General features: G+C 47.1%; 1 protein-coding gene across 1 annotated transcript in view; it reads left to right on the top strand.

The window, feature by feature from the left end:
• The first annotated feature begins 734 nt into the window (after positions 1 to 734).
• ARHGEF11 (Rho guanine nucleotide exchange factor 11) overlaps positions 735 to 15,965 on the top strand; it is a 117,370-nt gene continuing 102,139 nt past the window's right edge. Inside the window, 1 exon segment of the mRNA XM_070367371.1 lies at positions 735 to 2,174. Coding sequence (XP_070223472.1) covers positions 2,143 to 2,174 — 32 coding nt within the window. The 5' untranslated portion in view covers positions 735 to 2,142.

Here is a 15,965-nt window from a genome sequence, read left to right as displayed (position 1 = left end):
GGCCGCGACAAATGTTTGAAAAATGAGAAATGAGGTGGAGGTAAAGTGAGCAGTGGCGGGGGTCCGGGAGGGGGGAGCAGAGGTGACGACCGTGCACGCAGAAACTGGTCCACGTGAGGAGGGGGTCTAGGAGCGCCGGGCACCGCAGCAGGGTGGCAAGGGAGGTAAAAAACAAAGGTCAGGTCTTGAGAACTCAGGGCAGTAAAAAGGGGAAAAGCACCCAAGGGAAAGCAGCGAGTAGGTGGCCGCAGTGGTGACGACGGCGGGGACTGCGCGCTGTGATTCTCGGGGTCCGGGCCGGGGTCGCCGGCGAGCCAGGCCGGGAAAAGCCGGGGATCCGGCTAAGCCCGGGATCGGTTAGGCCGCACCGAAGGGCAGGGCCGGCGACTGTGGGGCCGCGGAGGGAACCGGCCGAGGACCAGCGGCGAGGGGTCGCGGCGGGGCAGGGCGCGCAGGGAGACCGGGAGAGAGGCCGGGGGGGCTGGAGCCGCGGCCGCAGCACCCAAAGAAGGGAAGGGTTGTCGGCTTCCCACCCCCGCCCCCTGCCGCGGCGTGAGTCGGGGGGAAAGGCCGGCGGGCAGCGCCGGGAGGAGGGGCAGGCTGCGGCCCCGCCCCCGCCGGAGCGAGGGAAGGAGAAAGGCTCGCGGGGAAGGGGGAGAGAGGGCAGCTCGGGGAGGGGGCGGCCGGCGGGGCCTGCGCCCGAGCGAGCGGCGAGCCGCGGGGGGAAGGGGCCCGGAAGGAGGCGAGCGCGGCCGCGACGCCGGGAGCCGGACGCCCGCCGGTGCCGGCCTGCCGCCGCCGCCTTTCCTGCCTGCGCCCGAGCGCGGAGTCTCGCGGCTGCCGAGGCCGGAGTGCGGCGGTCGGGCGTGGGGCGAGCGGGCAAGCGGGGCCGGGAGCCGGAGGCCGCCGGCGGTCCTGCGCCAGGCGCGGTGGGCTCTTGTCTGCGAGGTTAGGCGAGGGGCAGAAAGGGAGGAAAAAGAGAGGCCGAGCGAGAGAAGCCAGGCGATCGGATTGTCCAGGAGGCTGGTGTGGAGGAATATCCCACCCCGAACTCAAATCCACAATAATAATCCAAACTATTAATAATAAGGGGCAGTTTTCCTGGCCAGGCGAGAGGGAGAGCAGGGGAAACGGGAAGAAGCGAAAGCTCCGTTTCATGGAGGCTGAGGCAAGAGAAAATTTCGGAGCCTGGATGTGGAGGAGCAAAACAGAACTAACTCAGGAAATTGTCTTTGAGAAAAAGGCCGAACCTAGGCTGGGAATCAGGCTGGGGTAGGTGGAGAAACCTGCAAGTTTAAAGGAAAAAAAGAAGAGAATATTTTCAGAGATTTTTCTCTGGTTTGTGGTATTGCTACCATTTTAAAGGTAAAAAGCATTGCATTCAGGTGTTTTTTTTTTTTTTTTTGGTGCGATTGGCTCATTTAAAAATTTCAGAACCTTTTCATCTAAAAGCTTTTTTTTTCCAAGGAAATTTATAATTTCGATTTCCCAGGGTTGCACTGGACTTGTAAGGAGTGCTGTTGTGTACATACTATTGTATGGTTTTATTTATTTTTTTACTGTGCAAATCAGCTGGAAGATTTTTTTCCAGGTGTCAGTTTGGATTTTTTCATCTTTTTTTTTTTTTGGTCCCTCAGTATATCTGTTGTTGTCGTTTTAAGCATTGGAGACCAGAGAATTATTTTTTTCCCCTTTGGAGCTTGAGGCTCTTGCCAACGTAAGGACAGCTGGGAAAACTGGATTAAAAGGATGTTTTTAATCTATATTTTGCAGTTAAGATTGATATTTTGAAGGCACATTCTTTCTGTGATTTTTTTTTTAAGCCCACAGCGCTAACCTTGAAGAGATTTGTGGTTGGGTTTTTGGTTTCTAAGAAGGTCATAGTTTTTCTCTTTTTCTTTCGTTGTTTTTTTTTTTTTTTTAAAGAGGGGGGAGGGGAAAGGGGGGCTAAGAAAGGAGACCATGTTAACTGGTAGAAGTAGAATGGAGCTTCAGTCACCCGGGTCCTGAGAGCTGGAGGAAAAAGGATTGTCTTCAAGTTGGGAGGCCCTCCTCTCACCTCTTTAAAAATTGTGAGCGATTCAGTCCTGATCAAGACATCACAACTACGGGATTCTGAAACCGTGGAGACACCGAGAAACCATGAGTGTAAGGTTACCCCAGAGTATAGACAGGTAAGTTTGCTAATAATGTGGTTTTTCAACACTTATTTAAGGAAAGACTGGGAAAGAAGGTGTTGCATTTTGATAAAAGATTGCAAAATAAGGGTCTGGGTGGGCTGTGGGTATTGGTGGGGTCCCTGGGGATTGTCTGGACATGTGTGTTTATGTTCCCTCTGTGTATGTGTCCATGTTCAAAACGTAATCTCCTTAATCAGTGTTTTTTAAGTGCAAGCAGTAGACAGTGACGCAAGGAGTGGGGAAAGAGGGGGAAACGCTTTCTAGCCGCCTTTGACTTTTGCCAGGCCAGAGGCTGAATTTGAGTCCCTAACTTGCCAGCTTAGGGGTGGGAGGCGGGCACAAGCCTGGTCACGTGAGACCCCTAGGGTGACTGGGACTGGCTTTAGGTGTTGGAGCTGCGGGGGGAAGGGCTCTGGCAGGGGCGTGGGCCTCCACCGGCTGGTTGTTGTGGAATGGTGGGGCTTGGTGATGGGGTGGATCCCATTTCTAGAATGAGGAGGATGTTCTTGGCCTGAACGATGGGACAGAAACATACTTTGCACCCATACAGGTCTGGATTTTACCAGTGGCTGATAATGGCCTGCAGAATGGCATAGGTCAACCCTAGAATTTCTTCTTCTCCAAGCTTGGGGTTTAAATTGAAATCGGCCAACCAGCTAATGCTCTAGGTATAATCTGCCAAGCCGTTTTTAATAAGCTTGACTCTGCAAAATGGGCCTTCCCTCTGCCTAGAGCCGGAAGGATTTGTTTTGGGCTCTTAGGCCTGATATGCAGAGGCACTGGCCCTTAGAGTCTGAGCACAGGATGTCCCATACCCCCTACCCGCCTCCCCACCCCCAGAGTTTGCCCAGCCTCCTCATCAGTACACTACATTTTACAACTTCGAAAGGTATCTGCCTTTTCCTTTCCTCCCCTTCTCTTCAACCCTTAGAGAACCTAGAGAGAGGATAGTTTTGTGGGTGCTGCACGCATCCTAACTGGATGGATGGGTGGTTGGAGGACTGAGCGAGCAGATGAAAGGACTGGGCCTGGGGGTGGGGTGGGAATTACTGGAGAGATAGGGAAGAATATTTGCAAAGGAGCAATGAGTTGTTTTCTCCCTGTCCAGTTAACCTTTGATTATCCATGTTGATAATTTCTTTTTGGCAGTGGAATGTGGCCTGAAATGCATATAATCTCTCTCTCCCCCAAACACTAATCTCTGTATTGCCTCTGAGCCCCGTTTAGATTAGTTCAGCAGTCCCTAGACGGGGACCTGACTTGGCAGTGGAGAGAAGGCAGACAGCCACAAGGACAGATAGTGTACGTGACTGCTTAAACCTCCATCTCTTCCCCTTTTTGTGGCTTCTATTTAGTTTGACTCTTGTCAAGGCAGGGAGTTGAAATGGTTACATGACTGCCCTTCTCTTTTACCCTCTTGGAATTTAAGAATTAACACACTTGCCTCTTTGAGGTTGGGGATGAACTGTTCCTCTGAATTCAGAGTTGTAAGAAGGTAGAAACCCAGGTGTTGAGGGTGAAAGAGTTAATGAAGGTTCCTGGGCTGGAGTGAGATGCTCCTCTGGGAGTTTGGACACCCTCACAGTCTTCTCAGGGTGTGTATAGCATGGTTTTTCTGAGTGCTTTCATAGAAATGTATCTATTTGAACCTCCCAGTATTTCCGTGAGGCAGACAAGACAGAGGTTTTCCTTTCCACTTTACAGAAGGGGTGATTGAGGCTCAGAGAGGATACCTGGCTAGCCCAGTGCCATCTTCCCTGACTCGTGGCAGAAGCTAGACTCAGATGCAAGCCTTCTAAACCGGAGGCTCTTACTGTTATCCCACCCTAAGTATTGGGTTGGCCAAAAAGGTCGTTCCAGTTTTTCCTTATAGTCTTATAAACCCAAAAGAACTTTTTGGCCAGCCCAAGAGATTTGTCTACTAGTCCTGTGAAATGGGAGTGGGGCAGTTTTATTCTCTCTGGCAGTAGAGTACGGTGCTTTTTGGCACCCCATTGCACTTGGGATAGTGCAGCTTTGCAGGTTGAGAGCATTCTTCACTTCCACTCCCACCCCAATTCTCTTCCTCATCAGCGGGTCAGTTCTGGGGCTTGAGTCCCCTTCAAGGTGTTTCCAGCTGCACTGGATCTTTACCCCTTTAGCAGTAGGTTCGTTCTGTTGGATCTTTTGACATCTCAGGTTTGATACCCCTGTGGATTTTAAATATTTCACAGTGTTACACAATTTTATACTGTACTAGAGAGATTGAGTGGGAGGATTTCAGACTGTTGAGGCAGGGACTCTCTTTTAGTTTTTCGATCTGCTGTGTAGGGAGCCTAGTGTAAGGTACTGCGCTCCAACAGTGTTTGAGAAAATTTAAGTGTGCGGTTCTTGCTTACAGAGAGCATGCAGTCTAACTTGAGAAACTAGGAAAGGTATGAGAGATATAAAAGCAACACTCTCCTATAAACTCTGTAAAGGCAAGAATTGGGTTTTCTTTGCTCAGGTATATCCCTGCGTGCCTGACTTAAGTGCCTTCCATTGGATGAATGCTCACCAAATACTTGACATGAACGAATATTGGAATGAATGAATATGTCGGCACGTATAAGTTCATCCATTTCAGATTTTTCAAGGTTCGTGTGTTAATTTCAAATGTAGTCAAAGTAAGGTCAATTAGAGAAGGCTTCCTTGATGATGTGTATTTTCTAGGACATAAGCAACCTGATGGAGGACCACGTCTATGAAGAGAGATAGTGGCTCAAGGAATAGAAGGCTGTGGAGAGACTTTAATCCCCTCTTGGGGAGTGACTCCTGGTCCAAAGAAACATGAAATATTCGCAGCTAATCTTGATCTTGCAGTGTTAATCAGTTGTTACTGAAAGATGGGCTGAATTGTAGCTGTTCATGTCCCTTTCCGTTTTTGCCTGTGGACAATTTATTGCCCATTAGTGTGTTCTTTTCAAAAGTTTCTAAAAATGTGTTTGATATTGCAAGCAGAGATAATAATAGTGAATTATTTTTATAGGAATGATAATGAGTTTTGCTATGCCATGTATATCCATTTCCCTAGTTCTCCATGGCAAATGTTTTTGAGATGGCCAGATGGGTTAGGAGTTTGCATCCATAAAACAGCTTTTCTCTGTGCAGAGACAGCTCATGTGAGGACTAGAGCAGATGGAGAAGTACTAGATTTAAGCCGAGTTCTTGGTTTGAGCCCTGGCATTCCCCTTAACTGTGTGACCTTGGGCAAATCACATGCCTCCTTTGGTTTCCTCATTTATATGAAATGCTTTCCAGTCACAAACATTTTCACATAGCTTGTCATTTGAGGATTATAATATTTATTACATCTTTCTCATGGTGCTGTTGAAAGGAGCAAATCAAATCAGGTAATATTTCACATTGCTTTCTAAACTGTAAAGCTCTAGAAATTTTAGTTGGTAAACTCAGGGATTTGATTTAGCTTTGGGCACGACTTTCTGAACTGGCCCAAAACAAATTAAGAGTGACCGAAAGATCTTTCCATTGTTTTGAAGAATTTAACCGGAGTGAACAGGCTTTTTTGTTGCAGAAGTACATGAGGTTAGAAAGAAGGCATACTTTTCCAATGGTCAGGGTTGGGTGATGATAGTAGAATATGAGAAGGGGAAGGTTATTGAATCTCCTTCCCAGGAATTTTGATGAATGGGAGAGGCTTGAGCTACCTTGGCTTCCTTAGATGGGGATAGAAAGGATTTGTTTTATGATCTCTGGCTCTTCCTTGTTTTAGAAGCATATGACTTTCCTAATTCAGAATAAACCGAGACCCAAGCAACTGTTCCTTATCAGGGATCTGAGATTAAATGTAACTTTTCCCCAGCATGTAGCCTTTTTTTTTCCCAGAGGAGGCAAAATCTGGAGTGAGGTGTATGGAGGAGGGGGAAGGGGGTGGAGGAGGGAGAAAGAAGCTTCAGGCTGAGGAATGTTTGTAGAGAGGAAAAGCTGGTGGCCTAGGCTGAGGAGGAGGTGGGGGAAAACCCTTGCCACCTCGGGCTCCCTGCTCCCACTTCAGGTTCTGAGCCCTGGAAACAAGACGTACAGCTGAGTTTCTACCTAGGTTAGATGTTGGCCTCCCAGAACAATATCTTCCCTGGTGGCTCAGACGGTAAAGCGTCTGCCTGCAATGCGGGAGACCCGGGTTCGATCCCTGGGTCAGGAAGATCCCCAGGAGAAGGAAATGGCAACCCACTCCAGTACTCTTGCCTGGAAAATCCCATGGACAGAGGAGCCTGGTAGGCTACAGTCCATGGGGTTGCAAAGAGTCAGACACGACTGAGTGACTTCACTCCCAGAACAATGACAGGGATCCAGAGCTCCAAATAATAAGTCCCCTGAAATGCTGAGTCTTCTCCAAAATGTACCCTGGTGCTCTCCAGGCGTGAGATTAGAGATGGCAATGGATTTGCACATGAAACATTTGGTGATTAATCACCATTATGAACAGGAGCAGTCTAAGCTTACCTTCACATACTCAGAAACATTTCTGAAAGAGCACCCTTTGATAAACAAATTCATTTAGCTTTTTTTTTAATAGTCAAAGTACTGTCGGAGTCCCTTTGATTGTATTTAGCAGAGTAGACCAAAAAATGTGAAAAGTTTAATGACAATGAGTTCGTCAGAAATAAAAATGATTCTGTGAAGGTCACATGGCTAGTCCCCAAATTGGTACAAAGACAAAGGAGTTCTGGAAGCTTGTAACCTCCATGGAATAGAGTTTGGAAACTTTTGGATAGTGTCCCTTATTGCTTTAAAGATCTGGGCCTCCGCTGTATGTGAAAGGGCTTTGTTAACGCTGAGGTTCCATGAAACGTAAGGACTGGTTTTAATCTATATCTGCTTCACATCTTCATAGTGGCACTACTTTTAAAAATCCATTTTATTGGTTAATTATTTTTAAAACTTAATTTCAAGATTTATCCTGTGGCTTGGAAACCCATTTCACCATGGACTGTGCATTCTTCTTTTCTCAGTCACTGTCCTTGGGAAAAGACTCAAGTGGAGACCTGCTCGTGGCCTCCAAGGTCACTTCTTTGCCCCATGGAGGGAAGCAGGACTGCAGAAAGTTGCAGGTTCTGGTTTCAAGAGAAAAAAGTATTCATTACTTTATGAAAAGTTGTGTTAGATCCCTTGTGAAAGGAGACGTGGAGTTCTGAGGGAAGACCCTCCCCACCAGCATCTGAGTAAATAGATGAGTAAATTAGGGTAGCCAGCCTCTCAGATTTGATTCCTTCTAGCTGTTATGTTCTTTGAGCCTCTGAAAACATAATGCCTGTGCCCTTTCTTTCAGTGAGCCAGGACTTTTTCAGGAACCCTATCTGCCTTCCTGAAAACCAGTGAAAAATGAAAGTTTGAAAAAAAACAAAACAGAGAACAGAGTAGCCTGATGAAATGGGAGGGGAAATGGAAGAAGTACAATGATGTAGAAGCGTAAGGAGGGGCCAGGAAATCTGTGGCCCCCAACAAACTTGGAGTCGGATTTGGAAGACATTTTCAAGGCCTGGAAGAGCACCTGAATTTGTGGCCCTAGAGCAAATGAACAGAATTGAGGGGAAAATCGCAGAAGTCTTAAGTCTTAAGGGATCCTCTTCTTTACTCTTGACTCCAAATAGGCTATCTCTTGAGGTGGTTCAGAAGGTTGAGGGGCTCCCATTTTCACTGATCCCCTGTGGTTCCATGAGTTGAATAGCTGAGGACTCTTTTGGTTACCAAATTTTCCTTCAGTACATTTTTTTTTTTGGCTGCGCTGCATGGCTTGCAGGATATTAGTTCCCTGACCAGGTGTTGAACCCAGTCCTGACAGTAAAAGTGCCAGGTCCTAACCACTGGACCACCAGGGAATTTCCTCCTTTGCTATAATTTAAGCCCATCTTCCTGCCTTTTACTTCTGATTTCAGCACAGGCCCTGAAGTCCCTTGTATCCCTCTGTCACCTTTAATGACTTCTTCAAGATTCTCTTCTTTCTACAGGATAGCAAACTAAGATGTGGCTGTGTGAGAAGGGAGCTTCGAATGTGCAGAGTGAAGTGGCTCCATTCAGTCTTGATTTTCAGCACTTTCTCCTCCAGTATTTAAAGCTACCATAAAATGGTGCAGTGAGATCTGTAGTCACCAGTCGTGGCCTGGCATCAAATCACGGAGGAAACAGGACCAATCTGCCAGCCTTCCAGATGCTGACCTGTGATCAGAGGCGCTTGCAGTCAGTCCGTTGGATGGCAGACAGTTATCAAATAGCTCCATGCTCAGCTCAGTGCTTAGTGTTCTGGTAGATAATTTGCAAGAATGTGGAGCTTACATTCTTGTTGGGAAATGTAATTAATGAAGCAATGTGAAACAATAAAAAGATAGTACATCATTGCTGAATCTTGATGTATACCAAAAAGGTACATTTAGAGACAAGGAAGAAGTTGATGCTAATGAGAACAGCCAGGGGAGGGGTAGTTAGATATTATTTAAGTCAAGGAAAGAGAGGAGGCCGTTTCAGACAAAGGGAACAGCAAAAGCCAAGTTCTGGTGTAGAATCAAGCATGAAGGTAGCCTCAGGATGGTAAGAGTGTTGGTCTTCGTAGAGCAGAAAGAAATTAGGTTGTCAGGGCGAGTATGGTGGGAGGGTGGTGTGAGGATAAAGATATTCAGACTGACGTGGTAGGAAATGAGAACCAGTGAGGTTTGTGTAATATATGGTGATAAAAAGAATGTTTACAAAAAGAATTCTGATATTATGTAAATGAGAAGACAGCAAAAGATAATGTGAGAGCAAAGAAGAAGGGCAGGATTTGAAAGACATTTTGGAAGGAAAATCAACAAGGTCTGGTTGTTAAGGCTGAAATCAGATTTGGTTCTGAAGTTTTGGAGACTGGCTGACTAGAAGGGTAGTGCTATTGCTCAAGAGAGTAAGACCATCAGTAAAAGTCATTCCACCTCCCATGGGTACCCAGCAATTCACTGAACACAGCATATCAAATGATACTTATCTTGCTAAGGCCTTTAGGTTAGGCTGTTTCTACCAAATAGTATTATTTATTTATTTACCAAATAGTTTTAAGAGTTCTTCCAAAGGAAGGGAGAGAAGGGAGTGAATTCTTTGAGATTCCCGTAGGAAATGGGTCATGATTTGAGGAGATTAACATGTATTTGAAATCCTGATTAATTAATCATACCCCACTCACAGCAGACTGAACTCCAGGGCTCAGGGGCTATCTCTGCAGAAACCACCCTAGTAGCATGATTATAGAGAGGACAGGACTTGAAGCTGGGAGAGCTTTGTGTGAGCCCCAACTCAGCCGCTAACTAGCTGTGAGATCAGGACGATTTGTGTAAAAGCGTTTGGTGAATTCTATTGTGCCAAACATATGGTTAGTGTTGTTGAGGCATTTGGTTTGGCAGGGACCCCAGATTGGTCTGAACTCTCCTCTGTTGCCACCGGAAGACCTGTGCTTAGGTGCTGAGACCTCTGCTGATTCTAAACAGGACTGACAGGCATGGCTCTGGGAACACACAGAACAAACACCGGACGTACCAGTTAAAAATCAGATGCGGAAGGTTCTGTCCCAAGGAGATCCTTTTTGTGTGTGTGTGCTGGAAGCTTTTGTTCAGTGTCTTTACTTTCCAGCCCAAACTCCCCAGCTTAGGATCCATGCTTTCCTCAATTCAGCCCGCATCTCACTAATTGTAGGTCTTGTTACTGTCCCCTACGATCCCGCTTCGGGTAGGCCAGCCTGTTTCCTAGACCCCATCACTCTTTCCATATCTTTATATGCATCTTTCTCTTCCCAACTCTCCTTAATCTTAGTTTCTTCAAGGAGGCCTTTTCTGGTTAATATCATCAAACTCTACAGTACATTTATATTATTCCTTTTGCACATCCATATAGCAAGTCAACTTTTCCTACCTTTTTAAAAAGTTACGTATTTATTAGTTTTGGCTGCACTTGGTGTTCATTGCTGCGCATGGGCTTTCCCTCATTGTGCTGAGCAGGGACTACTCTCTAGTTGCAGAGCAGTCTTCTCTTTGCAGAGGCTTCTCTTGTTGCACCGCACCTGCTCTAGGCCACACAGGCTCAGCAGTTGCAGTGCCTGGGCTTAGTTGCCCCATGGCATGTGGAATCTTCACGGAGCAGGGATAGAACCTGGGCCCCCTGCCTTGGCAAGTGGATTCCTAACCATTGTACCACCAGGAAAGTCCCTCTTACACCTTTCGTATGTTGCTATAAAATACTTTGTCAAGTTCTAGCAGAATCACTAGCACATGATCTACTATTATAAATAAATATTGGGTGCTTTTCCATTCTTTGCATGATTTATGTTGGGTATTATGTCCTATCCTATTTCTTGGGGTTCAGAAGCAGTGTCTCTTCATTTTTTCATTTTTCTAGATTGTCTTCTAGTGCCCAGTAGAGTTCTCTTTGTATGAGTTGTATTCCTCCCTGCAGTTACCTGACTTGAACTGTAGTTGATTCTTGACATTTCCAGTTCCCTCCATGCCTACCCAAGGGATTTCAAGAAAGCAGTACTAAACATGGCTTCCCAGGTGGCTCAGTGGTCCAAAAAGAAAAAAAAAACAGTCTGCCAATGCAGGAGACACAGGAGACTCGGGTTGGATTTCTGGGTCTGGAAGATCCCCTGAAAAGGGAAATGGCAACCCATTCCAGTATTCTTGCCTGGAGAACCATGGGCAGAGGAACCTGGCGGGCTACAGTCCATGGGATCTTGAAGAGTTGGACATGACTGAGCGACCAGCACACACTCAACTCAAAACATCCCTGCTAGGCGTGGAGACTGAGAATTCCATGTTCTTATTGGGCACGAGATCCTGGGCATTTGGTATTTCTTTTAGGGGCAGAGCAGCCTTGAGGTTGTTGGCCTCCAGCTTCTCCCAGCTCTCAGGGGATTTCCCTACTGGCTGCCTCATTTCAGAGCTGCTGTTCCCTGCAGGGGTCTGACGGCACTGGCCTGCCCTGCCATTGTCCTGCCTGCCCCAGGCTGGCCCCATTCATTTCCCAGAGCACAACCCTCAGAAGCTTTCCTCCAAGAGACTGCTGCTGCAGAGAAAGGCCACTGTTGTTCTGGGGGGAGGTGGCTGGAGAGAGTGTAGTAAATAGCTTTGTGAATGGGACCTTGTATGAGGCTAGAACCGCAGACCCTTTTCTCCTCAGAGCCCTAGGGCTGGGGGCAAAAAGCCACTAGGACTTCAGTGTGTTCACAGGAACAGGGTCTGAGGTTTAGGAATACTCGTGCTATCCCTCAAATAGTGGCATTGGTACATTTAAGAAGTCTTCGCTGGCTGGTGCCCCTCAAGGCACTAGGGTTCAGCATGCATAAGCTGCTTACCCTGCTCTCTGGGAGCCTGTAGTTTTGTAGGGGAGGCATAAGGGAGCAGGAGTTGTATGATACCACCCTGAACTCTTCGCTGATATCAGTTGAGGCACGTGGGAGACCATCAAGAAGCTATGCTGGAGGAAGTGGCCTTTAATTGAGGCCTGAAAATGAGAGCCAGGCTTGAGTGAGGGAAAGTCCAGGCAGAGGGAACAACGTGTACTGAAGACAGAAGGCAAGGAAGGGCCTGGAGTGGCAGGAGCTGAAAACATCTGTGGTCCAAAGAGAGGCGGTGGGCGGTCTCAGTCGTTCATTGGTGTCCGCCTCTTTGCGACCTCATGGACTGTAGCCCACCAGGCTCCTCTGCCCATGGGATTCTTCAAGCAAGAATACTGGAGTGGGTTGTCATTTCCTCCTCCAGGGGATCTTTCTGACCCAGAGATCGAACGCAGATCTCCTGCATTACAGGTGGATTCTTTCCTGCTGAGCCACCAGGGAAGCACTGAGACTTTAGAACAATTAATTAGATGAAACAGGAGAGTAGGCAGGGAGCTAGGGCTTGGGAACCATGTAATCTTCCTTGCTAGGGGTTTGGACTTTATCCTGAGGGCAGTGCAGGACCATTGCAAGACAAGTAGAGAGTGACATGGTCAGATATGCTTTTAAAAAATAACAAGATCACCCCAACTGCAATGTGGGCCTTCACACTGAAAGAATAGAGAGAGGGAAGACAAATTAGGAGCCCACTGCAGTAATGTGGGCAGGAGGTGAGGTAGCATCTACCAGGGAAGTGACAGTGGAGACAGAGAAAAATGAAGACTTAAGTGGTTGGTTTTGTGAAGGAGAGTTGAGGCGCAGATGGCAATCTTATTCTTGGCTTGGGCTGCTGGGTGGTACTGTTCATTCATTTTCTGCAGTTTGAGTAGGGTCTTAGTGGCAGCATGCAGTATCTTTGGCCCAGGGACTCTTGAGTTGTAGCCTGCAGGCTTAGTTGCCTCAAGGCACATGAGATCTTAGTTCTGAGACCAAGGAAACCAGGGGTGGAGCCTGCATCCCCTGCATTGGAAGGCGGGTTCTTAACCACTGATCCACAAGGAAAAGTCCCTGGGTGGTACTCTTCAGTGAAAAGGGGAACTCAAGAGGAAGAGTGTGATTGAGGGAAGGAGTCTCTTTGGGGCATGATGAGTTTGAAGTGCCTGTGGGTGATCACAAGGAGGGTGTTAAGCAGGCCAGCAGCTGGTTACACAGGCCTGGAGGTCAGGAACGTGTGCGGGGCTGTGGTCATCAGTATCTGGACAGAATAGGGGAAGTGGGAGGTTGTCCAGGGACAGGGTGTAGAGTGAGAGGAGAGCCTTGGACAGAACCCTGAGGGGCACTGCTTCAGAAGAGAGGCAGAGGAAGAGGATCCCACACAAGAGACTGGTGGGGAGCAGCAGGAGAACAGCAGCTAGGGCAGTGTGGAATCTCAGAAATGGGCGGGGGAGTGGCCAAAGGCAGCAAGTGCTCCCAGGGGGCAAAGGGTGGGGAGGATAGAGAAGTGTCTGGATTTAGTAACTAGGAGGCTTTTCATGGCCTTGGGAATGGGGGAGGAGCCAGTTTGGAATGCGTTTAAGAGGAAAGAGGAGGTGAGGAAAGGGTGATATAGTCTGGTCAGTTCTTTTATGAAATTGAGTCAGAAGAGGAACCAATGTAGCCCATTGGTCTCCATTCACAGGCCTTTGAGCCCCTTTCTTCCAGGTAGGACTAGGTTGTTTTCCAGTCAGAGTTTGGTGTACACCTAGAGTCCGCTGTGGTAGAGGCAGCAGGGGAGGTGTGTGACAGGATTAAAGGAAAAATCAGGCTCAAGAGAAGAAGTCCGTTTTTAAAGTAGGAGAGAACCCAACTGACAGAGAAGGGTGGAGGCTTTAGCGCCAAGATAAGAGCGCCACAATGATGGCGCTCCTTTGTATTTCTGCCCTATGATATGGAGTTTGTAGAGTGTTCTTGGTCTGTTATCTTTTTGAGACAGTTTAGGCAAGTGTTTGCATTCCCATATTATAGGTGGGGAAATAAGCTCAGAGAGGCTTTAATGACTTGTCTAAGTCTGTAAACTAGTAAGTAATGGATTTGGGATTAAAAAAAAAAAAAAATCTGTGCTTACAGAGCCCTAGCCTCCTGCTCTTTCCATTTTCCTGTCCCCCTGACCAAGCTCACGGTAAAAAATGTGTACATCTTTGAGGGAGCCAGACATCAGGTTTGCGTGACACAAATAAAGGGTGCCCTCCAGGAAGATAGATTGGTTGATCAGGAACCAAGTCTCTTGCATGTTTAATCTCTTCCCGGTAAGCTTTCTTGTCCATGGCTCCCTGGTAGGACCTGAGGTTTGCATTCGCTATTCAAGAGGAAGAAAACTTCCCTCCTCCTCTGCCTCCTGCTTGGTTAATGATGGGGAAAATGGCACTTAGGGGCCAGGTAAGTTCAGTGACATTGGGAAGAATGAAATTTCAGAAGTGACTCAGCATTCTTTCACTAAGCAATGTGGCACCTTTAAGCTATTCAAGGATCTTATCTGTGTGCTGTGGTACCTGGGACTGTGTAGTGAATGGATGCTCAGTAACGTTTCACTAAATGAATAGATGTGTGTGTGTGTGTGTGTGTGTGTGTGTGCGCGCGCGCGCGCGTGCATGCGTGTGTGTGCATGTGTACTCAGTCTGACTTTTTTGTGATCCCATGGACTGTAGTCCACTAGGCTCCTCTGTCAGGGATTTTCAGGCAAGAAAACTGGAGCAAGTTGCTATTTCCTTCTCCATGGCATCTTCCCAACCCAGGGATTGAACCCGAATCTCTTGTGCCTCTTGCCTTGGCAGGCAGATTCTTTACTACTAGCCCACTTGTTCAGTTCAGTTCAGTCACTCAGTCATGTCCAACTCATTGCGACCCCATGAATCGCAGCACGCCGGGCCTCCCTGTCCATCACCAACTCCCGGAGTTCACTCAGACTCACGTCCATCGAGTCAGTGATGCCATCCAGCCATCTCATCCTCTGTCGTCCCCTTCTCCTCCTGCCCCCAATCCCTCCCAGCATCAGAGTCTTTTCCAATGAGTCAACTCTTCGCATGAGGTGGCCAAAGTACTGGAGTTTCAGCTTTAGCATCATTCCTTCCAAAGAAATCCCAGGGCTGATCTTCAGAATGGACTGGTTGGATCTCCTTGCAGTCCAAGGGACTCTCAAGAGTCTTCTCCAACACCATAGTTCAAAAGCATCAATTCTTTGGTGCTCAGCCTTCTTCACAGTCCAACTCTCACATCCATACGTGACCACTGGAAAAACCATAGCCTTGACTAGACAGACCTTTGTTGGCAAAGTAATGTCTCTGCTTTTGAATATGCTATCTAGGTTGGTCATAACTTTCCTTCCAAGGAGTAAGCGTCTTTTCATTTCATGGCTGCAGTCACCATCTGCAGTGATTTTGGAGCCCAGAAAAATAAAATCTGACACTGTTTGCACTGTTTCCCCATCTATTTCCCATGAGGTGATGGGACCAGATGCCATGATCTTCATTCTCTGAATGTTGAGCTTTAAGCCAACTTTTTCACTCTCCACTTTCACTTTTCATCAAGAGGCTTTTTAGTTCCTCTTTACTTTCTGCCATAAGGGTGGTGTCATCTGCATATCTGAGGTTATTGATATTTCTCCCAGCAATCTTGATTCCAGCTTGTGTTTCTTCCAGCCCAGCATTTCTCATGATGTACTCTGCATAGAAGTTAAATAAGCAGGGTGACAATATACAGCCCTGACGTACTCCTCTTCCTATTTGGAACCAGTCTGTTTTTCCATGTCCAGTTCTAACTGTTGCTTCCTGACCTGCATACAAATTTCTCAAGAGGCAGATCAGGTGGTCTGGTATTCCCATCTCTTTCAGAATTTTCCACAGTTTATTGTGATCCACACAGTCAAAGGCTTTGGCATAGTCAATAAAGCAGAAATAGATGTTTTTCTGGAACTCTCTTGCTTTTTCCATGATCCAGCGGATGTTGGCAATTTGATCTCTGGTTCCTCTGCCTTTTCTAAAACCAGCTTGAACATCAGGAAGTTCATGGTTCACGTATTGCTGAAGCCTGGCTTGGAGAATTTTGAGCATTACTTTACTAGCATGTGAGATGAGTGCAATTGTGTGGTAGTTTGAGCCTTCTTTGGCATTGCCTTTCTTTGGGATTGGAATGAAAACTGCCCTTTTCCAGTCCTGTGGCCACTGCTGAGTTTTCCAAATTTGTTGACATATTGAGTGCAGCACTTTCACAGCATCATCTTTCAGGATTTGAAATAGCTCAACTGGAATTCCATCACCTCCACTAGCTTTGTTCGTAGTTTGTTTCTAAGGCCCACTTGACTTCACATTCCAGGATGTCTGGCTCTAGGTGAGTGATCACACCATCGTGATTATCTTGGTCGTGAAGATCTTTGTACAGTTCTT

Source organism: Bos mutus, chromosome 3 (assembly GCF_027580195.1).
Source record: "Bos mutus isolate GX-2022 chromosome 3, NWIPB_WYAK_1.1, whole genome shotgun sequence".
NCBI classification, from domain to species: domain Eukaryota; kingdom Metazoa; phylum Chordata; class Mammalia; order Artiodactyla; family Bovidae; genus Bos; species Bos mutus.
The sequence above is the reverse complement of the archived record's forward strand: the minus strand, read 5'-3'. Positions and strand labels throughout refer to the sequence as shown.